The 27,895-nt window shown below is 35.0% G+C and overlaps 1 protein-coding gene across 1 annotated transcript; it reads right to left on the bottom strand.

Moving 5' to 3' along the window:
* Positions 1-23,863: 23,863 nt before the first annotated feature.
* LOC108461998 (uncharacterized) lies at positions 23,864-24,175 on the bottom strand. Its single transcript, XM_017762008.1, has one exon. It carries the CDS (start codon positions 24,173-24,175, stop codon positions 23,864-23,866), a length of 312 nt encoding a protein of 103 aa, XP_017617497.1.
* Positions 24,176-27,895: the final 3,720 nt, after the last annotated feature.

Here is a 27,895-nt window from a genome sequence, read left to right as displayed (position 1 = left end):
TTCAAAATAGATAAAAAAAAAATCATGTTAGTGGTTTATGTATTTCAAAGAAAGCGAAATTGTATTGTATATGGAACCATGGTTTCTTTTACAGATCCTTTAGGAATCTATTTTTTTCATACTCTATTTTTTTCCTTAAAATTTTGTTAAAGTATTTTTTGGATTATTTAATTTGAGGCCCTTTTATTATTTGGAATAAAAGATTTTGACAAAAAATGACACATGACACTTTATAATTGGGCCACATTTCCACGTTGATAAACAAAGTAAAATTTTAAATACCAAAATAGCCATTTTCAAATTAAATGTACCATATTAGAAGATACTATAGAATACAGGGACTAAATACGGATTATCCTTTTTCATTCTAGGCTTTCCATTCTTCCCTCTTAATTCCACGTGCCAAATCATTAAAGTTAAGAAAAAAGCCAGCTGTCAAACATTGAGTGCCAAACATCTGCAATGCTCTCAATGTACTTTGTTTTTATATATGTTATAGATATGAATAATTATAATTTGCATTAATTATTATAAGGTATGACCAGATTGATGATCAAAATATATTCGGACTTAAATAAAAAAAATCTTAAAAATAGTTAACATATAATGGAATTTGAATTATAATGAAATTGGAAAAGAACCTACATGCAGTGAGACTTAAATTTAAGATCTCAAAACTCTTAAGATATCAATTTTATTATTAAATATGCTTAAGTGGCAAAGAAAATCATATTTTTAGAATAAAAGACAGAACTATAAATACTTTTTTTTTTGAATAATACTCGCTGGATATATTAAAACTAGGCCAAAACAAGCTAAAGAAACAAAGAGTAATACAAAGAAACAGAACGAAACTAAAAAAACCAGCAGAAACCAGACCAAGCCCAAAAACAAGAGAAAGGTCCAAGACGAGCCCAACACACAGCAGAATGAAGAACAAAACCAACACAAAGCAAAAAAGAAAAAAAAATAATAGCTCAAACCGTAAACCAGCAAAACGAAAAAGGGAAGCTCTAGAGCCTTCTTGCTCCCGCTGTAATCCAACAAAAACCCTCTTGAAAACAACAGACTTATAGGGAACCGTAGCCATAATTAATAAACTTCCATCCATCCATCAACAGACCACTCCAACCCCCTAAGTCCCCCTTGAATACTCCATCTTTCATTGAATGCACAGATTTCAAAAATAGTTTCTAGCTTCATCTCCAACCTTCCAAGCTCTCAACTCTCCTCTGCTCTCTGTCCACCTCCAATCTTCAGCGAACGCATCCACCGCGCCAAAAGGAACCTGTTTCTCCAGATAAGTCGTCTCCCTCTTTATTAATCCTTCAGATGCAATGACATGTGCAACTTTATTCAATTCTCTGTATGTAAAAAGGAAGACACATACCTGAAAACCTAAACTTAGTCTTTTTTAGTCTTTAATAAATGCAGCAATCTCTGATTTATCCTTTTGCTTCTTTTGTAGTTTACGAATCACCGACCGAGAATCGCCCTCCATTTCCACTTCCTTCAACCCAAGGTGAAGTCCGAGTTATAGTGCTTGGAGACCCTCCACCGCTTCTGCTGCAAAGGAAGATGGTATGTTCGAGTTTATTATTGATTTTGAACAAATAACCTCTGCTTTATTATTTCAGATAACTAACCCAGAACGCGACTCTCTTCTATATTTGCTGAAAGCGGAGTCAAAGTTTATTTTGAGCCTCGTTCCCTCTGGAGCAACCCATCTTACAGAATAGATCCGTTTTTCAGGTAAAGAAACTTTCAAACCATCAAGTTCCTGCATAAAGTTTTTCACAAAAACTGCTATTTGTGCACCTGTTTTAACTTCACCCTCATGAATAAATCTGTTTTTGGAGGTCCAAATCGCCCATTGTGTATAAACTATAGTTCTGCAAATAGCCGTAGATCTGGAATAAAAAATATTTGCTAGCCAATCTCTGAAGTCAGTGTTTACAACTGGAGTAGGCCAACTGATACTTAAGTTCTCCCATGTTTCTTTTACAGTAGGGCACTCTTGGAACAAGTGTTCCCTCGTTTCCGCCTTATGTTGGCACCAGTGACAAGTAGCAGAACCAATTAATCTCCTGTAGTTAAGATTACTGAAAGTAGGCAAAAATTTTTGCCAAAAGCGTCATATTGTAATCTTAATTTTAGGGGGAAGATCTAGATTCCACAATTTTTTGTAAAATTGTTTATAATTTTCCTGTAAATGAATCTGGTCATCATGTAGAAGAAGTTTATGTCCACTACGCACCGAGTATTCTCCAGTTGGTTCATCTCGCCAAATGTAATAGTCTTCATGCTTATACAGATACAAAGGGATACAAAGGATCCTGTCTGCTCTGAAAAAGTATTATAGATCAATTCAGAATTCCATTTTCTAGTGCTAGCATTGATCAGATCAGCAACCTTTAGAATGCTCAAATTAACATTCAAATTCTATAATCTGAAATCCTCACTTCTAGGGATCCATGCATCCTCCCAAATAGAGACTTTCATTCCATTCCCGATTCTCCAGCCCAATCCCTTCAAAAGTAGCCCCTTTGCAGCCCATATACTCTGCCAGGTAAGAGGAGGTAAATTTCCCAACCTAGAATTTAAGAAATCAGATTATTTGTAATATTTGGCTTTTACAGTATGTGCTAGTAAAGAATTAGGATTACGTAACAAATGCCAACCCTGTTTGGCCAATAACGCTATATTAAAATGAATCAGATTACGAAAACCCATACCACATTCATCCTTAAGTGCACACAACGATTTCCAATCACATCAGTGCATACCTTGTTTTCTATGATTTTTCCTCCACCAAAATGACCCCATAATATTTTCCAATTCAAGACATAGATTTTGGCAAAAGGACGCAAGCCATTGTGTAAGTAGGAATTGCTTGCAAAATAGATTTTATAAAAACCTCTTTGCCTCCCTGTGAAATATGTCGTAAACTCAAACTATTTATCTTCTGCTTCAATCGATCTTTCAAATTCTGGAAAGCCAATTTCTTCTTCTGGCCCACCATATTTGGGAGACCCAGGTATTTCTCTCGATTCGTTGAGCACCGAATATTAAGAGTTTGAAAAACCATATCCTTATTCTGGTCATTCACATTTGAACTGAAAAAAGCTACGGATTTTTCAAAATTAACACACTGCCCCGAGCACGACTCATACTCTTCAAGAATGTCCTTCACCATACTAATCCCCCTATTTGAAACCTCCCCGAATAAAATACAATCATCCGCGAACATGAGGTGGGTAATAGGTGGAGTTGATCTACATACCTTGACCCCAAAAATTCTTATTTCCTAACAAGCCAGACGCATTAATGCAGAAAGCCCCTCACCACAAAATAAAAATAACTAGGGGCTCAAAGGATCTCTTTGCCGCAAACCCCTAGAAGGCCTAAAACTTGATCCTTCCTCACTGTTATGTAAGATAGAATATTGGACAGAATTGACGCAATGAAGAATAACATCAATAAACCTATCTTCAAAGCCCATTTTATCCATTATCCCTCTAAGAATAGGCCATTCAACTCTATCGTAAGCCTTGTTCATGTCCAGTTTTAAGGCCATGAAACCTTTTCTTCCTGATTTTTTATTCTTAAAAGAATGAAAAACTTTATAAGCAAGTAAGACATTATCAGTGATAAGTCTACCAGGAACAAATGCACTTTAAGCAACATCAATACATCCATCCAAAACCTTTTGAAGTCGATTAGCTACTGTCTTGGCAATAATCTTATAAATAACATTACAAAGGCTAATAGGGTGAAAGTTCTTCAAATTGGTAGGATTAGCAGTTTTTGGAATCAATACCAGATGAGTCTTGTTTATTTCTTCCAAAGAATTTCCATTATTCAGAATATTTAAACAAAATTCACAAGTATCCTTACCAATGATGTGCTAGTACTTTTGGTAAAAAATTACCGGAAAACCATCAGCACCTGAAGCTTTCGTAGGCCCCATTCCTTTCAGCGCCTCAATAATTTCTTCCTCGCCATAAGGTTCCATCAAAATCCGATTCATGCCTTCCGATATATACGAATGAACCCCAAACAGAATATTCTCCAAATTCCCGATTCCTCTAGTCATAAAGAGGTCAGAAAAATACCCCCGAGCAATGTTCACCACCTCCCTACTGTCCATAGCAAAGGAACTATCATCTCTTTGAAGACCCCGAATTCGGTTAATACGCCATCTTTGGAAAGCATATTTATGGAAAAATGAAGTATTTCTATCTCTCATTTTCAACCAATTAGCTCTAGCACGTTGCTCCCAATAACGCTTCTCCTTATCCATCTCCATATTCAGGTGAAGTTTGACTTCAAAAATCTCTCCCAAGTTCTCCTTCGACTTCTCCTCACAATTCAATTCCTCCAACCACCTATTTAATTGTTGTACTTATCTACTTCTTCTATTTCTAACCTTACTTGCTCAAACCTTCAATCTATTAGCAAGAGTATCCATACGACGTAAAAGGAGCCCGAGCTATCCTCCCATAACTTCCTTATCTCCCCATCACAAGATTCTTTTAAAGTCAAACAAACTTCAAATCAAAATCTAACTTTTCTACTCCCTAAAATAGCATTATACATTTCAATGAGCAATGGACAATGGTCCGAGAAAGAATGCGGTAAATGATGCAAAGAATAAGTTGAAAAAAGATGAAATTAAGCGTCTGTAGCCACTCCTCTATCGATTCTTTCTCTAATATATCTCTCCATAATACGACCCATTTCCCATGTAAACCACGCACCCAAAAAACCTATATCCTCCAAGAAACAATCTTCCAAAGTTTTACAGAAAGCCTCCATCCGACCCTCTTCTCTTAATAGCCCTCCTTGCTTTTCATGTACAAAGAGAATATCGTTGAAGTCGTCTCTAACTAGCCATGGAAGCGAATTATTTCTCCCCAACCTTCGAAGTAAATTCCAAGTCTCCTGTTTATTTCTGACCTCTGGAGCCTCATAGAAACCGATAAAACGCTAGTGAGGTGCACCTTCATCTTCTTGAATTTCAACGTCAATATGGTTCCTTGAAAAACTCTTTAAATGAACTAAATTGCTTCCGTTCCACCCTAAACTTAACCCACATCAAGAACAGTTAGACGGAACATCAATCCCATTAAAAAAACCACAACGTCTCCTAACAACCTCCATCCTTGTCGAACTCAGTTTAGTATCTATAAAAAAGACTAAATGGGGATGGTAAATCTTTAGCATATACTGAAGTAGTCTAACTGCTCGTGGACTCCCACATTCCAGTATAAGATTTTCATTTTTGCTGGTTGACGTGCCCGCTGGCAGTTGTCGATATCTGAGTAAAATGAGCTGAATGCCCATCCACAGCCTCCAATGAATCCTGTTTAGTAGAAACATTAGAGCCCAAAGAATTAAATCTCTATCTTTTTTTTACCATCTTCATGGAGAAAAGGTTCTTCTTCTGTCTCACAGTCCATGTTTGCCACTTTCACTCCATTTATCCGGCCCAGCCCACTTAGAAATGTCTTTGGAAGAGCACCCTCCCTTGAACTCCTCACCGGTTGATTGTTTCCATTCCTCAAAATCTTTCCAGCATTAATACTCAAATTATTTCCTTGTTTAGAGCCAACTAAAACAGTTGGAACTTTGGAACCTTCCAAATTGATCCCCAAAACAGGATTAAGATTACCCCCACATTCACATCCTTGATTAGTGTTAGATTGTTGGCTGGATTGACGTCCAAATCTAGAGTTACCAAAAAAATCGTTCTCTCCATTACCCCTCAACCAGATACTGTTCACAATGGATGCCTTCCTCCCTTGAGCCCTCAAAGACAAATCCCAACCCATCTCCAATTCCTGTGTTCCATATTGAAGCCTTTTCGGGCAAAAACTATCCTCATGCCTAAGACATCCACATAAAAAAAAAATAAAGTTAACTTTTCATATTTAAACTTAACTAAGTGAACTTCATTGCAGAAAGCATAACTTTTTTTTTGTCTTTTCAAAAGAATTCGAACATCAAGTTAGACGCGTATACGCATGTAACTCATATAGCCATTTGACAATTGCTTCATATCATACTCTAAAAATTTTCCAATAAAGTTTCCAAACTGAACAGCCATTGATTCCCTAAAAAAACCAGAGGGTAAATCGTGAATCTGGATCTACCAGTCTGAATACACCAAAGGAACAGACATCGGGTCTTCATTCTCCCCAAGCCTATGAAAAATCAAAAGATGATTGTTGAAAGTAGAAGGAGCACCTATGATCACCCTTGATATGTCAATCTCATTAAAAAATTTGAAGAGAAAACGATTCTCCCCCAGATCTGAAATTTGCATTCCTTCCAAAGGATGCCAAATATTTGCCATGGTATTGCTCATTGCTGGAAAATGAACCACACTAGCAGTGAGAAAACAACCCACTAAACAAAAACTATACATTACATCTTGTTCTTCTGCATCCCCCGGTATAGAAAACGCTTATTCTTCACCCTCATCTAACCTCCAATCTGTTAAATCATGCTCTTTGATCTATTCTAGTACAAGCAACTAAAAATACTCATAAAAAGAGAATGCCGCCACCAGAAAACAAATAGAAAATCAAAGAAAATAGAAAAAAACCAGGAATAATGAAGGAAAAAAACAAGAGGAAGAAAAAAAACAAAACATGTCAAGAGACAGACAAAAACGTAACAAAGCGGCAGACTACCTCACTATCTTTAAAGAACTATAAATACTTGGATTCAAACATTAGGCTAATTAGATATCAACATTTAAGAGGTTATACATGAATCAACAAGGTAAAATTTCTCTTTTTAAACCAAAAAATGATTGATAGGAGTGCTAGTGGACTTCTTTTCAATTTTGAATCCTGAAGTCGTAAAACGAATACCACCCTTAACTCGACTAGGCTTAGTATTAGATCGTAAAACGAATGAGAACACTTTGGATTATACCAAAAAGTTATGTTTTTCATCCTTGTAATTTATTCAACTTGAGATTTTAGTACCTATACTTTAATTTGAGAAACTTTGATCCAAACCATTAACACTGGTAAGAAATTCCATTGCAAGTTAGTGAAAAATAACAATCTATTTTTTTAATGATAAATTATTGACTTTATTACTTAAATTGAGATACAACTTGGTAGAGGTGTAGCCAAAGGGGGGAGGCAATGGCTTTGGCCACTTGGCTCAATGGGAAAAATTCTTTTATAGTTTCTCGCCAAACATAAAATATTTAACTTAGTCCTTTTTAACCTTGGATTAAATGAAAAAAAATATAATTTTATCCCATTTAAAATATTAATAATTTAATTTAAACATGTTTAATACAAAATTTTTAGCTTTGGTCCCCCAGATTTTATAATCTTATCTCAGCCCCTTAAACATAATTTTTGGCTTCGCACTTGCAACTTGAGATGGTACCTAAAAATTATAAAAAGAGATAGAACACTTGACCATCTTATAAGCTTCCATATTATTTGATCTTCTTATCTATTAAACCTTGATATCATTCTGAGCACTAAGAAATTTTTTGCACTCGAGTATAACATTGTTGAATTCAATCCAGTCATCATCCATCGACTTCAGTGATGCTGTAACTTTTTAAGCGTTAGTATAAGCACGACCCCCTATCAACACAATTTCTTACTAGCTAACTTTAAGGCTACCCTCAATGTCAAAGCTATTGGAAAAATCCCGGTTTGGAAGCGACTTTCTTGCATAGTGAAAAATTAAAATTTTGAAAACTGACCGGATTTATGATATTTATAGCAATAAACCTTAATCGAATTCATACCTGTGTTTTTGACTTAGCGGACGTTTGTTGTTCCCAACTTTCAACCAAACCATTTTCTCCGCTATTTTTGTACCATGAACTACTTCTAGTGTGGGCTCAAACCAATTGAATCGATACACAGAACTAGAAAAAGTTTCTCTCATTTTGGAGGTGAAAACAAAAATTCTCTTGTTAACAGAAACCATTAGAAGTGATATTTCGAAAAAATAATGTAATAGTTGAGAATACATTCTCTCAATTTTTTGGCAGAATAACAATCTCTCAAAGTTGTGTTCATAGCTCTACCGGTGTCATCTATTTATAGGAAGAGAAGGTAGAACCGTTGTTGAATTGAAGTGATTTATTTCAAATAGAAAAATAATATCCTATTTAGAATAGGAATAGGGTAGATGACACACCCTAGTATTCCTACTAAGGTTGCCACCCTCTTCATGTGCATGACGGGTTTTTGGGCCTTTCTCAAATCGGGTCCAATTACGAGTACTTTCTGAGCCTTTTTGACCTAGTACTTTGTAATGTGGTCCAACCCGAACTATTTTTTCTATTTCTCAAAATAAAATTTAATATTATATATAAAATAAATTTCTCATCCCTATTTTACCTCTAGTAAAATTTTAATGATTTTACCCTTGGTAAAATTTCAAGAAAATATGTTCAATAGTTCACAAGTCAATATGTTCACTATGACCAAATGGTTTATTTTCATTTTCGGGTTTCAAAACAGTCCAGAAACATAAATTCATTCTTCTAATCATTTTTTAAGTAATTTATATAGGACTGAAAATGAATCATTTCCATTTTCATTTCCATTTTTGGAAACCTACATTCATTTCCAAATGACTCCATTTCTCTATTTTAGAGAAAACCATAATCATTCCTAAATGTTTCCCATTTCTCTTTTCCTATTCATTCTGTTCATTTGTATTCAAACACGTAATTCATTTATGGTTTCAATGAGTTAACGGAGGGATCGATTGGACATATGTAGTTGAGGCTCAAATGATTTATAAATAAGTTTCAACTTTTCACCCATTAATTATAAACTCATTTAGTTATAAAGTCATTCCACTATAGTATCATGACTCAGCTTTCCCTAACGACATAGCATTACAAAAGCAACTAATCAGTGCTGATCCAATTACCTTGTTATAAGTGTGTTACCTTCATAGGATATCCCTGATCTCTTTGGGATAATATTCGCTCTTCCAATATGATCCTATTTTATCTTATGGTAACCATTATACTTCCTTTATGAAAAGTTAATCACTATCAAATAGTGATCAAGTCATCCATCAAAAAGACAGACGACCCGTAGCCACATTTACTTTTCATCAACCATGTAATACCAATGAGATGATATCATTTACCCATGTTTTAGGCTATGAATTCCATTATTGTAAATGACACTACGCACTACAAAATTCGTACACCTAACGTACTAGCTTTCGATTCCTTATCTATTTGAACTTAGACTTTTACTTACATCAAAGTATACGAGTCACGCATACATAGTTCGTCGTCTACTCAGGATTTAGGTATGCCATATTATGAATGTCACAAGTGAATAAATCCATAAACAAATCCAAGATCTATTCTTCTTAGGTCATGACTGCTTGGTATTAGTTATTGCCGCACAATTGTCACAACATAGTGTGATAACTTTTTTATACTAGGAAGGAATTCAAGATCGGTAAGGAAATATCGAAGACATATTGCTTTTCTGGTAATCTTAGAGCTAGCCACATATTAGAGCTCCATAATAGAGTTAGAAATACAAGTCTACTTTACACTTCTCTACACAATGGACCTGCCGTTTAGGATAAAATATAGTCCGATGTCAATTTCCTCAAATCTCGACACGTTTGGCAGTTAGAATCAGTATATCCAATAGAAGTAAGGTCTCCTTTGGAATACACAAGCATATAATCCTTTGTTCTCCATAAATACTTGAGTATATGCTTAACTGCTAGCTAGAGCCTTAGTCCTAGATTCACCTAATATTAACTTACCAACCTCACTGCAAAACATATATATGGACGTGTGCATAGCATAGCATACATGAGACTTCCTACTGCCAAAGCATAAGGAATCTTTCCCATGTTCTCGTTTTCTTCTGTTGTCTTAGGACAATCCTCTAAAGAGAGAGGAAATCCCAATATAGAGGTTTGATTTCCCTTCTTTGAATCGGTTATTACATAATGCTCCAATATCTTATCTATGTATAAGCTTGTGACAGTGCTATCACTTTGTTCTTTCGATCACTTAAGATTCGAATACCTAGAATAAAATTAGCTTCTCCTAAGTCCTTCATGCTAAACTGTTGGGTTAACTATAATTTAACCGATAACAATATCCCTGTATCATTCCCAATGAGTAGAATATCACCGACATATAGAATAAGAAAGACCACCTTTCCATCCCCTAAACGTTTATAAATATAAGGTTCATTTACGTTTTTCTCAAATCCAAAAGTCTTGACCACTTGATCGAATCTTTGATTCCATGAGTAGGACGCTTGCTTAAGTCCATATATAGATCTAAGTAGTTTGCAAACTTATGCTCATTTCCTTTAGCTATATAACTAGTAGGTTGCATTATGTAGACGCTCTCTTCAAGATAGCCATTCAAAAATATTGCCTTGATATCTATTTGCCAAATCTCATATGTAACGCCCTCGAACCTACCCAATCTATCGAATCCAAATCTTGGGTGTTACTCCCTTCTTACAGATGTAACTGAAAATTCTTATTGGCATATATTATATTGTTATGTCTACACTTCGTTTATATACAAGCTATTATCTATGACTACTATATAGCTTATTGACGAAATACAATGTATGGTTATCATTTCGAATCAATAAAATATCAGACTTTTCTACTTTCTCTCTTAGCCTACTATGTACATCTTGGAGTACTACTTATTTATTTAGGTGTAGACTCTAGCTTTAAACATATTGACATTTTGCTCAAATGACTTATGCGCAGACGTTGACACGCCACTTGATTTCCTCTATATGCATAACAGCGTAGCGCATCGCTTTGTTGGCGTAGCCCTGGCATCGTCTCTCAGTGTACATTCCATTACAAACCTGAAAATAGAAACAACTTTAGTAAATTCGTAAGAACCTAGTGAACTAAACCTTAGAATACTTTTTTTAATCATTCTATGTTGCACATGTATATTGCACATCCTTGGTTATTTCTTGATCTTTCTTCATTCTTTGCTGGGTACAATACTGAGGCTACAATCTTTCTTTCTTTCTTCAGAACCATCTTTCCTTCTCTTGTGCCTACTATACTTAAAATCTCTTTACCTTCTGTATCATTTCTTAACTCTTATTTTTACATAATCCTTAACCTCTTCATTTACCTCATTATTAGACTTAATAACTTATTCCATACTCACTAGTCTTATCATTATCTTTGTGTGGGATAGTTTGCGCCCTATTCTTATCTCAGAATTTGCCCATATCTTCTTTACTTCATAGCACTTTCTATTATTATTTTAACTCATATCTTTACCTCGCTATGTATTCTGATGCACACTAGCCTTTCTAATAATTCTTGTAACTATACAGGGTTCATTGTTCATTCGATATCCACCCAAAGACATTGTCTTCAGATGGCATCATGAGATTTGTTCTTTAAATTTCATCACAAATGCGTTCCTTTCTAAAGATAGCCACAGAAGCCTTCCTTTCAGAGTCTCACCATGTAGGTGTCCTTTTAACGAAGATGACCACAAATGCATCTATTTAACTGAGATAGCCAAAATGCATCATTTTTAATAGAGATAGCCAAAAATGCATCCTTTTTAATAGAGATAGCCATAAAGACATCCTTTTTAACAAAGATAGCCACCAAGGCATTCCTTTAACAAAGATAGCCATAAAGGCTTCCTTTGAAAAAAACAACCACAAATGCATTCATTTAACAAAGATCACCACAAAGGCTTCCTTATAATAGAGATAGCCACAAAGGCTTCCTTTAATAGAGACAATCACACAGGCTCACTTATATGGAAATTGATATTTTTGAAAATAGGGATTCATCTATACTCACCATCGTAAGGTTTTCCCTTTATCGTTGGCACTCACCCAACTGTCCTTTACATATTCCATATCATGCCTTGGCCTAACCAATATTTTACACTATATGGTCTTCAGAGTACCATGGTCTTTTTTTTTTTTCAGAGATTCGTATTTTTAGTCCTGATGGACCCCTTTAGATGATTCTAGAGACAAACACATACACTTCATGCAAACTCATGCTTGACATACTTATTTCTTTCAAAGTTATTCATAACAGACTCTTTCACAACATACTTGTTCATGTCCTCAAAACACATACACAGTTTGGAATCAACACTCTGTATCATTTCATCATATGTGAGTGGGTCATCATTTTCTTGTTCAGTAGACTCAGTGTTAAAAACACTTTCGTCATATTGGAAGAACTCAGGCCTACAAGAGACCCTCCCACTATGACGAGGCTTCTTATGTTGCTAATCGATTGCAGGTCTACTATTAAGAGTTGGTTCTGGAACCATTTTCGTTACCGTTTCCATAGGGTTTTGTATTTTCCCCAAAAGCTCTTCAAGTACCTTTTTAATCTAAGGTTTGAAGTCATTCATGTAACTTTTTTCAAGGTTATAAAACAAGTTTGCTCTTTCGGGTTATAAAACAAACTACCCTTTGTTCCCTTTGGATATCCTACAAACGTGTACAATTCTATCTCTGAGTCCAACTTTCTCGCATCTTTATCCAATACGTGAGCCGAGCATCCTCAAATCTTCAAATAATTAATATGCAGCTTCTTGCCATGCCACAATTCGTATAGGGTTATCGATACTGCCTTAGATGGCACATTATTCAAAATATAGCAAGTTGTTTGTGTAGCGTATCCCTAAAAAGAGATTGGCAGCTTAGAATAACTTAACATTGAATGTACCATGTCTAACAACATTCAATTTTTTCTCTCTTCCATGTCATTCTATTGTAGAGTGCCTGACTCGGTTATCTAGGATAGAATCTCATTTTCTATGAGGTAACCTAAGAATTCATTAGATAAATATTCCCCATCTCGATCAAACCGAAGTGCCTTTTTGGGTAAACCTAGTTGTTTCTCCACTTTTGTACGAAACTCTTTGAATTTATCAAAGGTTTCACTCTTGCAATGCATCAGGTATACATACCCATATCTAGAATAGTTATAAAATAAGTTACATAATACTCGTAACCACCTTTACACTAACGTTCATGGGGCCATTATAACACCCCTAACCCGTATCCGATGCTGGAATAGGGTTACGAGGTATTACCGATCAATACACATCATTCACATACATAACACATACATTTATGCATTCATATAAAAAAACCCATCCAACATATTCACATTGTCCCTTATAAGGCTCTACGAAGCCTTAAAACATGCTTAGAAGAGGTTCGGGACTAGATAGATAACATTTGAAAACTTTGGGAAACTTATAAAATTTTCAATCATTTAAAGGTCATATGCCCATGTGAACAGGCCGTATACCTCACATGGCCACCAGACACGGCCATGTTACTGGCCGTGTGAAAACAGGGCATACATACTGACTTGCACCATACGACCGATGGCACGCTCGTGTGTCAGGCCGTGTAAAATCTAGAGGGGTTACTGACTTGGGTCACACGGCCAGCTACATGTCCGTGTGCCAACCCATATGCTACACACGGCCAGTAGACACGTCTGTGTTTCTAGGCTGTGCCAAGCCTGTAGGGTATACTGAGAAATTTGAAGGGTACCCTAGGGGACAAGCAACCGTGTACCAAGGACATGTGTCACATACGGTCAAGCCAAATTCCCGTGTGCTCAGCCGTGTGGAGTGAAAATAGGCTTGGTAGAAGCCACATTTCTCACCCTCCTTGTGTACACCTAAACCACATCAAATTGCACCATTTTCATACATACGAAGACTATTAAAACATGCTATACCATAAATATATCATGCAATTTAGAAGCTATCTTCTTAAATACACAAATCCATTACCAAAACATACCAAATCAAAATGCCACAATCTTCAATTCATATGATTTTTAAATTCATTTCCTCACCATTCCATCAACTAAATCATGCTTCTCAAACATATCAATTCATCATCTATAAATCATACCATTCCTTAAGCATCAACACATCAATTAATAACTAACCAAATGAGCAACCATTTAGCCATATCAACAACCAAAATAGAGGATAACTTATAAATCGCATATACTACTTATCAAACATATAATTTGTAACACCCTAAACCCGACCTAGAAGTCTAGACTGAATTCGAAATGCTACATTTACCACCGAAGTGGTCGTGAGAAAATCTTACAAAACTAGTCATTCTAAATTCGATTTCTGAAATATTTAATATCGAGTATAAAACAAAAAAAAACAGAAATATAAAATGATTAAGCCGTATAACACAATTATACCACAGTGTTAAAAACCTTATATTCAAAACTAAATAACCAAAAAAAGTTTGAGACCATAAACTAATAACTTATTAGCCTCAAAACTGTCTGAGTCCTCCGCATACCGAGTCCAGTATCCAAAATCTCGAAATGTACCTGAAAGGGGAACAAAAGAGGGGGTAAGCTATGCGAGCTTAGTGTGAGATCAAACTAACTAGCTAACGAATCAGAAATAGATACAGTAAACCTGAAAATAGTTCAGCAGCGAACATACTTACAGAGCGACTATAACAAAACAGACCATATGTAACTTTACAGTCATATGGCTCTGTTAGACACAATATCAGAAATTCTCAGAAGTCACAAACTGGCCTATGCCCTTTTTCTATAATCAGAATCGGTTGGGCTTTAGCCCATCACACAAAGTTCCTTTAGGCACGAGTGCCTTCCAGTCGAATAATACAATTAGATTTCTCAGTTAACTAGACAAAAATATTTCAGTCACACATATATTGCAGTCACAGAATCATATAAGTGCGAATGAGTTATAAAATAACCCACCCATCCGACCAACACACCATATTCGTCCAACCCTACACATCATGTGGGGATTTAATCAACCTACCAATCCCTGCACTTCAAATAGGACCTCGAAAAGCCTATCCAACCTTATATCCCCTATACATTGTCCACGACCCTCTGGGAATTGGGACCACCAGAAAGCTGTATAGTGCCATGCAGAAGACCGCGGTACAGACATGCAGTATAACTGCCAGATTAGATGTGCTACGCAGCAAGGCTAGCGAATAAGCTGTACTGTGCAATGCGGTGAACCACGGTACAAACTTGCAGTATAACTGCCAGATCAGATAGTGGTACATAGCGTAGCTAACGTACATGCGGTATAGTGCAAGGCGGTAATCCACTATACCGTTATCAGTAATGTCCATGACCCTCTGGGTATTATGGGCTATCAGAATGCAGATGAATTGCCAAATTGTAAATCCCACTTCTCTTCGATATCCCACCCTTGTGACAACCCGAATTAGGGCCTAATCGGAATAGTGGTTTTGTGACCACAAATCCGAGATAGAAATAATTGTTTTATAATTATTTTGGGGTTTATGATATGATTGCATGATTGTGTGAAAATTTCGTGATGAAATTCTATGCCTAAAGTGCTTAAATTGAAAGTAGGGACTAAATCGAATAAGTTGCAAAATTTGCATCCCAGAAGTTTTTAGTATGAAATTGTTTTGGAATATTAATTAGGAGGTCTTAAATAGCAATTTGACCAATTTTAAGTTCATGGACAAAATTAGGACATGGAAGGAATTTTTGAAAGTTTAGTAAGGAGGGCATTTTGGTCATTTGGATATTAAATGAAATAAAATGGGAAAAATAACACAAAATTGATCATCATCCTCCTTAGTTGCTGTCGAATTCTCCTCTCTCCATAGCTAGGGTTTCTTCAATTTTCAAGCTTCATAGTAAGTGATTCCAAGCCCGCTTTTAATGTTCTTTACGTTTTTGGAATCCGGAAGCTCGATTAAGCTTATGCTAGTAATAATTTAACCTAGGGTTCACATTTGGAAAAATACCCATAGGTGAAATTTGTGTATTTTGATGTTTTATGATAGAATATGAGGTTTTAAATTATGTTAAATAACTTGTGCTACTCGGTTTTAAGTGAAAACGAGTAAAAGCAAGATAATCGGTAAAATACCTATTGTTCATAACTATATGATAGAGTGAGAATTTGATGTTGTTGTAGAAGAGAAAATGTTCAGCATATCATAAAATATAAGAATAAGGGCTGAAATTAAATTCCGAGCCTAGGGGCAAAATTGTAATTTTGAAAAGTTAGGGGCAAAATGTAATTTTTCCATGATGTGATTTTGGATTGAAATAAATAGTATGAGTATTAAATGAGCTAAATGTGTTATTATAGATCAAGAAAGACGCGAATTGATCTCGAGCAGGGAAGGAAAAAGTTTTGGACTAAATTGCAAAATTTCCACATTTTGCACCAAGGTAAGTTTGTATGTAAATATTACAATAATTTCATGTACATTCTTATATTTCAGCCTATTATATAAATATACTAGCTGATGTTAAAATATAAATCGACTATTGGAAGAATGGAAATAAATATAGAGAGAGATCCCGGTTGAACATTCGGAGAGATCGAATGAAATAGAGGGAGCGTAGCTAGGTCACATGTATGATGCTGAGTGCACATCATGTGTACAAGAAAGCTACGAGACACCTGTAGTAGCTAGGTCACATGTGTGATACGAGATGTATCCCATGTAGACAAGAGAGCTACGTGAAAGATAAATGTAGCTAGGTCGCATGCGTGATTCCAAGTGAAGGACACCATGTAGACAAGAGAGCTACGTGAAAGATAAATGTAGCTAGGTCGCATGCGTGATTCCAAGTGAAGGACACCATGTAGACAAGAGAGCTACGAGACAAATCGGTTGGGTCGCATGAGTGGTACTAAGTGTTCACCATGTGTACAAGAGAGCCGAACTAAACGAAGTATGATGGTGGGGTGTGTCTTTGAAACCATTAAATATCGAGGATTGATCCGAATTGTTCAACGGGATGGTTTTGTGGTGATATTGTGGTTTGGACCTACACTTATGGTGAATGAAATGTGGTGAAAATGATTTGTGGTATATACATATACAAGATAAAATGAGGTTAGCATAAAGAATGTGTGAAAGAGTGAAATTAGCATTAAAACTGTTTTTAGATGATAGCAGTGACGTGATTTTGAAAAATCACCAAAAATAGGAGGAATATAATTAGAGGTTGAATGAGATGTGAAATTAAAGTTTAATGAGTCTACTTTCATATAAAAGAAACAGAGCAAGCAAAGGAATTCTATATTTTGAGATATTTACAATTGTATGTGACTTGCTCAGGATGAATACGTGATCCCCTGTTCCAACTTTGAAAAATCATTAAAAATTGTACAAAGCAAATTAAGAAATATAGTTTACATGCCTAAATTCCTTATTGAGACTAGTTTTAAATGAAACAGACTTCAGGGTTTTTTGAATTGTGTACTGAGAGAAATTCAATTTGTAGTGAACAGAGGTCAGATCAGTCGAGCTGTGTAACAGGGAAACTTTAACTAATAAACTGTACTAATCGGCTGAACCAAAATTATAGAAAAAATTAGCAAAAAGCTTTATGAGTCTAGATTCATGGAAATTTTACGGATTTGAATTTCGAGTTTTGTAACTCGAGTTATGATTTATTTAGTGAATATGACGCAGCAGAGACAGCTTAATCAAAGTGGAATGAATAGTGAAGTTAAAGTAGATATACTTGAATTGTTGTGTAAACATGTTAGATTTTTTTTAATTAGTATTTACATACTTACTTACTAAGCTATAAGCTTACTTTGTTTCTCTCTTTTGTCTTATAGTGTTCTTGACTTGCTCAGAGTTAAGGATCGTGAAGATCTACCCGCACTATCATACTTTAGGGTATTTGAACTAAACGTTTTGAATTATGGCATGTATAGTAGGCTTAATTATTTTGTTACGTGTCATATTTGTCTAGGTTTAAAATATTAGTTACAGTACTCGACCAGCTAATTTGTACAAGCCATTAAAGTTGGCTAATATTGTTCAAGATATATATTATACGATGCACTATCAAATTGGATGACATATTTATATTTCGGTTATGTTTAATGGTATGTGTTATGTTCTGGTAATACCTTGTATCCTGTTCCGGCGACGGTAATGGGTAAGGGGTGTTACAACCCTAAAGCTTTGAATGCAGATGCACCAACTCAAAGCACAGATCCAGATAGTCATTCAAAGTAGTCACATACAACCAGTCAATCAATTACAGAAACGTGCATACACATAACTCGCAATCATTATCAAGCTTATCACACATTTAATCACAAATGACACATAAACCGAAGCCGGAACAAAGTCACAGTTACCCTCACTAAAGCTTAGCCAAGGGTTGAAACACACAGAGGTCACGATTACACTTGAGTCGACCTAAAATCAAACTTGGCGAGATAGGGCTGCACGCCCGTGTGCTCCGACCATGTGGAGCACTTCAGGCCATGTGGGGGTCCAAACGCCCGTGCGAAGGGTAGCACACAGTCGTGTGGCATAGGCACAGGATGATGTGGTGTAGAGGCATGGCCGTGTGATCAGGCCGTGTAAGACACTATCTAATTTCACCAAAATCAAGTGCAGAGTAGACACGGCCGTGTGAGGGTCTCACACGCCCGCGTGGCCACCAGACACAACCGTGTGTCTGAAACACACGCCCGTGTGGAATCCCTAATCCCCAAATTAGTCACACGGCCATGTGAACCCAATCTCAAATCTCTAATTCCCAAACTCATACGCTCGTGTGGACGAAAAGACACGGCCGTGTGGTTTCTGACAAAAACCTCCAAAATAGCCACACGACCGTGTGGCACCAAAATTGGCCAAAACCCTAATTTCCTAAATTCACACAGTCATGTGCCACGGTACACGCCTGTGTGGCCATCAGAGAGGCCATGAAACCACCAAAATTTAATCCCAAAACCACCATTTAAGCCGCCGTAATAGTCCTTAACCTTTTTCCTATCAAAGTACATCAGAAGGTGATGATTTCCCATCACTTTCATCGACTAAAACCCAAAATCGATGGGTTAGCATTCAGTCAAGAAAAGTCGAAAAAAAAGATTCACAAAACAAAATAAATCGATAAGAACTGTAGACAAGGTTTGAACCCCACACTTGTTTGCGATTGGAGAAACCGACAGAGGCGCAAAATTCACGAATCCATAATTAATCAACAACACTCATTTTTTACAGAGGACAGTAATAGCAAAAATAAAAGTAGGGAGAAGGAGAGGAACAGAAAAAGAATGTGCAAGGGAGGGAAAATAAAATAAAATATCAAAATAAACTATAATAAAATAGATAATAATAACCAAATTATATAATAAGTGTTTTAACTGAAAAAGAAATAATTAAAATGTTTTCTAAATTCCCTACACAAGGACTCAAACTTAGAACCCTGAGACAAGCCAACACACTCACAACCACTTGACCAGCGGGCCCATTCTGCCACTAAACTGCACAACTTAACTTATGTGGGCAACCTTCTCACTATCCCTACACTCAAACCCCAGAACTTCTAGACCCAAAATTTGGGGCGTTACATAATTCAAGTCAATTTAAATAGCCAAATACACACCAACATTTACATTATTAGCAAGCCAAATCTCATGGCTAATATCATATTTCAAAACATATCATCAACTCACTAGCCTATACATGCCATATACCATAAATATAAAGCTTCAAAAGTACCAACGAGATGATCGATAGTGCGGTGACGTTTCCTGACGATCCCCGAGTCTGAGCTAGCTTCGATAATCTATAAAATAGGGAAATAACACACAAAGTAAGCTTTAAAAACTTAGTAAGCCATATACAAATAAAGTCATCATATGAATATTTGCATATCAATTCAATTATGCTAAGCATAGCGAAACACATACAAGTTCACAAACCTTTCTCATTGTACACATATTCAGTATCATAATTGAGTTCATCAAATACTTCCCTTTTCAATACTTGTATGGATCTCGTATGTACCTGAGTCACTTAACTCATTCCCATATTCTTTCTCGACTTGACTTTGTCGTTGAACCATTCGAAATCGTTAAAGATACTTGGCAATCACATTTAACTCATACAATGCCATATCCTAGATATGGTCTTACATGTTATCACGTATCGATGCCACTGTTCTAGACAGGATCTTACACAAAATCAATCAACGATGCCAATGTCCTAGACATGGTCTTACATGTAATTACAATACAATGCCAATGTCCCAGACATGGTCTTACATGTAATCACATCTCGGCAACCTAATGTCATGACATTTGTATCCTATACTATTCTTAAGGTTCGTATGAGACTTTCGGATGTCGTAACTCTGTTGATTCTTGCTCGTATATACTCATTCAACATTCATAACAATTCAATGACAATTAAACATGTATAATTCAATTTAAAGATATTTATTCACATATGAACTTACCTTGTAGTCGGAATAGAAGGACCGGATCAACTATTCGACAACTTTCGATTTAGTCCAAAATTAACTTATTTTTTCACAACTCATTCAATTTAGTCCAAAAACACATATTTTGGGATTTTTACACTTTAGCCCCTAAAGTTTTATATTTTTACAATTTAGTCCTTATTTCATAAAATTGCAAATTCGTGAAATTTAAGGATAACCCATGCTAGCCGAATTTTTTATAGCTTCATAGCAGCCCAAATTTATCAATATTTCACACATTTAACCACACATTTTCATCTTTCCATAGTTTAATCCCTTTTATGCAATTTCACTAAAAATCACTTTACAAAACATGATAATCTATCAACAAATACTCATTTTTCATCATCAAACATTCAAGAGCTCAAGCATTCATCAATATCACTTCACAAAATCATCAAAAAATTCAAAAATTAAGACATGGGCTAGCTAGTACTTGAAGCAACGATCACAACAACGTAGAAATCATTAAAACCTGAACAAATTTCATACCTCAATCAAGATGAACAATGGCCGAATACCTAAAGCTTCAATGGCTTCTATATTTTCTCTATTTTTAGTTGATGAAGATGACCATTAAGCATTAAAATTGTTGTATTTTTTTTAATTTAACTTAATACATAGTTTACCATTTTACCCTTGGTTATTAAACCATTTCATCATCAATTATAAGGCCATTAATGTCCATATCCACTATCAATGGTATAATTTCAACATAAGGACTTCTCATTTATTCAACCATAGCAATTAAACACATTTAACATATAGAACGCAATTTTTGCATTTTACGCGATTAAGTCTTTTCGTCAAATTAACCACTTAAACTATAAAATTAGTTCACGAAATTTTCACACATACATATTCACATGCTATAAACACAAAAAATAATATTAAAATAATTTTTTGACCTCAGGTTTTTGGTTCCAAAATCACTATTCTGATTGAACTAAAACCGGGCTGTTACAGCCATATACATAAGTGTGCACAAGTTCTAGAAGTTTTCTGACCCTCATTCCTTTTGCGTTAAAAGATCGTCTAGTTATCCTACCTTCCAAGCAAGATTCACATTGTGGAGGATCAAATTTTGTAAGCAGACTTAAAATGTCATTTTTTACAAGTCTAGTGATTCTTTCTCAGTTAATATGACTGAGTCTCAAATACTAAAGGTACGCCTTATTAGAATTAAAAGTTTCAAGTCTTTTATTCGATATTTTCGTCTTAAGCAATGCTTACATATTTGGTTTTTATAAAAATGAAGATTATTTGACATCCATCTATTACAAATAAGATTGTGATTTGATAAATGCCAAATTATACATATCTATACCCGAAATACTTAGCAAATTTATGGATGTTTATTACTAGATTTGTGGATTTTGGTGCTCTTAATCCAATTATTTCATGTTTTGTACTCAGGAGAGCACCAAGAGTCAAAAGGAGCCAAAAACGAGCCAAAAAGGGACAAAACGGACCAAATCGAGAAGATGACACGGCCTAAGCCTTGCCATACGGGCATCTCACATGCCCGTGTCCTTCGGGGGTGTCGACCAAGGTTTTCACGATTCACACGGCCTGGCCATTGAGCCTACACGGTCATGTGCAATTCAATGGATCAAACACGGCCTGGTAATCACGTCACACGGGTGTGGCACACGGGTGTGTCCCTTTTTCAAAGAGTTGTAGTTTACACGGAAAATGGTACTTAGGGAGGAAGAAAGCCAATCCAAAGCCTATATAAACACCCTAAGTGTGACCTAAAAGGGGGGCCACTCTTTCCAGTACTTTTCTGGAATACAGAACCACACGCCAGGAATTACTTAAAGAAAGCCAAACGATCCATCTAAAAGGCCGGAGCTACTCCAAGACTGAAGATCTCTCTGAGAATTCCTTCAGGGGTTTTAGAGTTTTCTTTATGTTTTGTTATTTTCATACTTTTGAGATGTACTCTTATTTTATTATGAATTAAACCCCTTAGATACCTAAGGGGGATAAAACCTATGATGGATCTTGTTATTATTATCTGAACTGTATGATAAATACTTGATTTGTTCTTAATTATGTGTTCTTAATGCTTGAGTTAATATTTCGGGTATTAATTCATGATTTGATGTGCTTATGCAGAGGAGGAATAGACCCTGCCTAAGAGTAGATTTGGCATAATTAAGCGGAGTTGATCGAACGCCTAGAAATAGGGTTACGAGATTTTGCCGGATTAGGGTGAAACCTAATATGGGAGTCCATAGAGTGATTTACTGCTTCCCTAGGGGTTTTAATTAAGAAAGAAATTTTGATTAATTCAACTGAGGGTTAGACGTTATTAGTGTCGAAAGGGATAATAACATAGGTTAGGGAGTCTCACGGATCAAGTCAAGTGAATAAATTGTCCGGTTTAGAGTCAGATAATAAGTGAAATCTAGGTGGATTCCTCCTTGAATGTTGTCTTTATCAATTGCTTCTCTTTAAGTCTTTTTCCAAATTTTCTCTTTGCTTTAATTAAATTGGTTAATTAGTTTAGATAATTAGTTTAATAAAAAAACCCTTTTATTCTTAGGCTAGATAATAAAAAGATAGTTATTACTAGTACTTTTGGTTCCCTTGGGTACGATATCCCGGTCTTGCCATTACTATACTATTGTTCGATAGGTGCGCTTGCCTTTTCGTCGTGATAATAGTTAGTCTAGGTTTGATCTTCATTTTAAATATTTATTACTTGTTACGAATCACATGATCATGATTTCTAAATATTGCAATTTCATTATTAGAAGTCATGGTCAAGCTGTCTTTATATAAACATGCAACGAAAATTGAGTTTATTTTAAAACTTGGTACATAAAAAACATCTTTTAAAATGATCTTGCACTGGTCAAGGTGCTACAATTGTCCATTTCCAGTCCAAAACGATAAATTCTTATCTCTAGGATCTTTCGTCTCTTCGAACCCTTGTTGAGAAACACAAACATGATTAGTGGCTCCTGAATCAATGACCCAATGTTCTATTGAGTCTTTCACTAAACAAGCTTCTATCATCAAGAGTTTTATACCTTTGCTTTTGGTATCTAGCTATACTTTCCACTCTATACAGTTTTCCTTGAAGTGCCCTTTCTTACTGTAGAAGAAACATTTTGACTTAGAAAGTTTTTAGGCTTTCTGGTTCTCTTCTTTTCCACTTGTGGTGGCTTAGAGACCTTAGCCTTACCTTTCTTAGTGCACTTTCCCTTCTATTTTTCTCTTTGGACCGACTGTCCATCATTCAACATCAACTCATAGGATTGTAACTCCTGTATGAGTTGCGTAAGCGTTATGTTTTTGTTACCAATGTTATATGCGACCAGAAATCTAGCAAAATCCTTGACAAGATTTTGAACACCATCTCTATTTGGGTGTTTTAGTTCAAATTTCCCTCATTGTTTGCAGCCTTAGAAAAGTAGCCTATAAGAGTGATCATATGGTCTTCAATCCGATTGTTGGGCTTTTACTAAGCATTCATTAAGCTCCTTATAGCAAAATGTCAAGCCAAGGTAGCTTTTCCTCCCAACATGTTTTTTAGCTTCTCTAAAATCGTTTTAGTAGTCTCACAGCTCTCTAAGTTTTCATATAGAGTGTTGGTCATGCTTGCCAACATATAGCAACGAGATATCTCATCAGACTCTTCCCAAGATTTTCCAACATCAGCTTGAGTGGTAGGAGGACACTTAGTATCAATAACTGTTTTAAGTTTCTCACAGCTCATGACAGTTATCAGGTTCCTTTTCCATTCCTTATATTTGTTTCCATTCAGATTATTTTCAATGAATATGTTCAATAAGGGAGTTGGTGTCATTTTCAAACTAAAAATAAAAAAATTAATATATTAATATCTTTGTATTAAGTAAATGTTTGAAAACATTTTGCAACATATGATATGCATTAAGATGATGCATTTGTCTTACATTAAACCTTAAAAACATTTGTAAGTGATAATTCTCACACCCATTAAATTAAGCCACCTTGGGGTGATCATGATCAAATAGTAAGAATATGGATTTCCATCCTATTATTACATGAACCTAATTCCTTAGGCATTTACATGTACTAATAATCGTGTAACGTTTGATCATCATTCTAACTTAAGTAGAGCTCTATGAGGAGTTACTTAACTAGAAGATCTTGATTATATAACCATCAACTCAACACTTATCACATCATGCACCAAAAATGAGTCATCATATGACAATCTCACCGAGTATCATGCTTTGACTAATTCTCCTTTTTTAAAGATATAATTTCTTGACGTATCGCATGACAATGCCTACCAAAAAGACCAGTCCAACTATCATTTGATCACAAGAGAATTCTTCTTATTTTCAGGAAATCTACTCAATAAAATCCACATAGCAATCTTACCGTGGGGTAGTGCACCTGCCATGCCATCACAAAAGACTATTGATGGAGGCTATAGGTCTTGTTTAGGGACCTTCACTCACTTAATATTTTAAAAAACATGCAAGGTTTTTATAATTTCTGGTTTCAATCATGTACGATCAATATATGCATAACAAGTACATGTGACATTCTTTCCTAAACTATATAACAATTTTATAATAATCAAATTCAATGAATCAAACAATTTTGGTTCTCTACAGTTTTTCTTTTAATGGAAAAAGTGAAAAAGTGAGTGTGAATTGTGCACCAAGTAGGTTCCAAGGAAATGGAGGTGAGTTGTATTTGACCACTTAAAAACCAAGCCTTCCTTATTAGATCTAATACTAGACATGTAGCTTCTCATTACCATACTTCTCATAGTAATAGAATAACCAAAAGAAACAAACAAAACAATACAACACTCATATTTTCTCATTACCATACTTCTTACAATAACCGAATAATTTAAAGAAGTGAATGAAACAATACAACACATGCATTTTCTCATTACCACACTTCTTATCTTTAATAGATCAGCTATGAGTCATTTCATGCATATATATCTCAATTATATCATAAATAATTATTAAACATATATATAAAGAGATGAGTAATAAAATAAAATCTTCAGCCAATGTTTCCATGGTTTATTTATAGAAAATAAATGAAAAATAAAAAAATACATAAATTTTCACTATAAGGCATTCCTTGTGTCTTCGACCGCCATCACTCCATCTTCTTCTTGTCATTGACTCCATTTTAGAAAAATTACATTTATGTCCCATGTCTGTTTCTGGCTCACAAGAATTCTATTAATAAAAATAATTCTACGTGGAGATGATAGTCCACGGTTTATTTCCTAAGAACCACAACATTGAAAATAATAATTATATAAAAAAAAATATATATATATATAATATTGCATTCATTCACATACATTCCCCTAAACATGCAAATAATTAGAAGAATTCACATCTTATCAAATATTAATCAAACAAGATGAAGAGAGAGATTCGTTCTCGGTTTGCACAAAAAACATAACACAATTTGACTGGAATACCAAAACGATTTTCTTACACAGAGAAAAATTAAAATTTTGAAAAATGACTCAATTTGTGATATTTATAACCTTAACCGAATTTGTACCTATGTCTTCGAATTAGTGGATGTTTGTTGTTACTGACTTTCAACCAAACGATCTTCTTCGTTATTCTCATACCACGAACTACTTCGAGTCTGGGTTCAAACCAATTGAATTGAAAACAAAACTAGAAAAAGTTCTCTCATTTTGGGGTGAAAATGAAAATTCTTTCTTCTTAATAGAAACCGGTAGAATTTATATTCCGAAAAAATATATGTAATAATTGAGGATAAATTCTCTTTATTTTTTAACAGAATAATCATCTCTCAAAGTTGTCTTCATAACTCTACCAGTACCCTCTATTTATAAGAAGAAAAGGTAGAACTCTTATTGAGTTGTAATAGAAAGACATCATCTTACTTAGAGTACTTTTAAGGCCTTTTTGACCCAATACTCTGTAATGTGATCCAACCTGATGCACTTTTTCTATTTTCCAAAATAAAATTTAATATTTATATATAAAATAAATTTTTCATCCTTATTTTACCTCTAGCAAAATTTTGACGATTTTGCCTCTGGTAAAATTTCGAGAAAATACGTTCAATATTTCACAACTCAACATGTTCACTATGACCGAATAGTTTATTTTCATTTTCAGGCTTCAAAACAGTCCAAAAATATAAATTTATTCTTTCGATCATTTTTTAAGTAATCCATATAGAATTGCAAATGGATCATTTCCATTTCCATTTCCATTTTTAGAAACCTACATTCATTTCCAAATGACTCCATTTCTCCATTTTGGGAAAAATCATAATCATTCATGAATGTTTCCCATTTATCTTTTCCTATTTATTCTGTTCATTTGTATTCAAACACGTAATTCATTCTTGGTTTCAACGAGCTAGTGAAGGAATCGATTGGACATATGTAGTTGAGGCTCAAATGATTTATATTTAAGTTTTGGCTTTTCTTTTATTAATTATAAACTCATTTAGTCATAAAGTCATTCCATTGTATTATTGTGACTGAGCTCTCCCCAACAATACACTATTATGAGAGCAACTACTCAGTGCTCGTCCAATAACCTTGTCATAAATGTGTTACCCTCATAGGATATTCTTAATCTCTTTGGAATAATATCCGTTCTCATAATATGATCCTATTTTATCTTATGGTAACCATTACATTTTCCTTCATGAAAAGTTAATCACTATCAAATAGTGATCAAGTCATCCATCACAAAGATGGATAACTCGTGGCCATATTTACATTTCATCAACCATGTAATGTCAATGAAAGGATATCATTTACCCATGTTTTGGGCTATGAATTCCACTGTTGTAAACGACACTACATACTATATAAGTCATACACCTAATGCACCAGCATTCGATTCCTTATCTATTTGAACTCAAACTTTTACTTACATCAAAGTGTACAAGTCACGCAGACATTGTTCACCATCCACTCAGGATTTAGGTATGCCACACTATAAACGTCACAAGTGAATAAATCCATAAACAGATTCAGGATCTATTCTGCTTGGGTCATGTCCGATGTATTGTCATTCTAGTCAGTCACATCTTTGTCTTTATCTTCTAGGATTCATCCACTCCGATGCCCAAAACAAGGCATCTCCCCAATTGGACTTGATAGATGACATATTAGTCTTTTAATCAGTTTGCTAATTTTCGATTATACTAAGGACATGTTTAGGTTCGTCTACTAATACAATTTGTCTTTCCATACTACGATCTAACCATGTAATATTGCTTAGTATTAGTTAAACGTTTAGACAATCAAATGAGCAACATTTGCTTCCATTTTTCTTTGTGTGCAAAACCCATGTAACAACAATTATAAAAAGTATATTAATGTAATCAATGATTTTTTATTAACCAATCTATTCAAAAAAATTACAAGTTTCCAAACAAATATTCTAACTCAGGGCACCAGATCCAACAAAAGCTTCAACCACCCTTGGTGAAAAGAAACTTGTTGCATTCGAGACAATAGCTATATCAAGTTCTCCATTAGTCTTCCTTAGAATAATAC

This window comes from Gossypium arboreum, chromosome 13 (genome assembly GCF_025698485.1).
Source record: "Gossypium arboreum isolate Shixiya-1 chromosome 13, ASM2569848v2, whole genome shotgun sequence".
Taxonomy (NCBI): Eukaryota; Viridiplantae; Streptophyta; class Magnoliopsida; order Malvales; family Malvaceae; genus Gossypium; species Gossypium arboreum.
This window is presented reverse-complemented; position numbering and strand designations above follow the sequence as displayed.

Bases quoted from the DNA above. Each gene is read 5' to 3' on its own strand.
- LOC108461998 (XM_017762008.1), bottom strand. From the start codon at position 24,175: ATGACACCAACTCCCTTATTGAACATATTCATTGAAAATAATCTGAAT.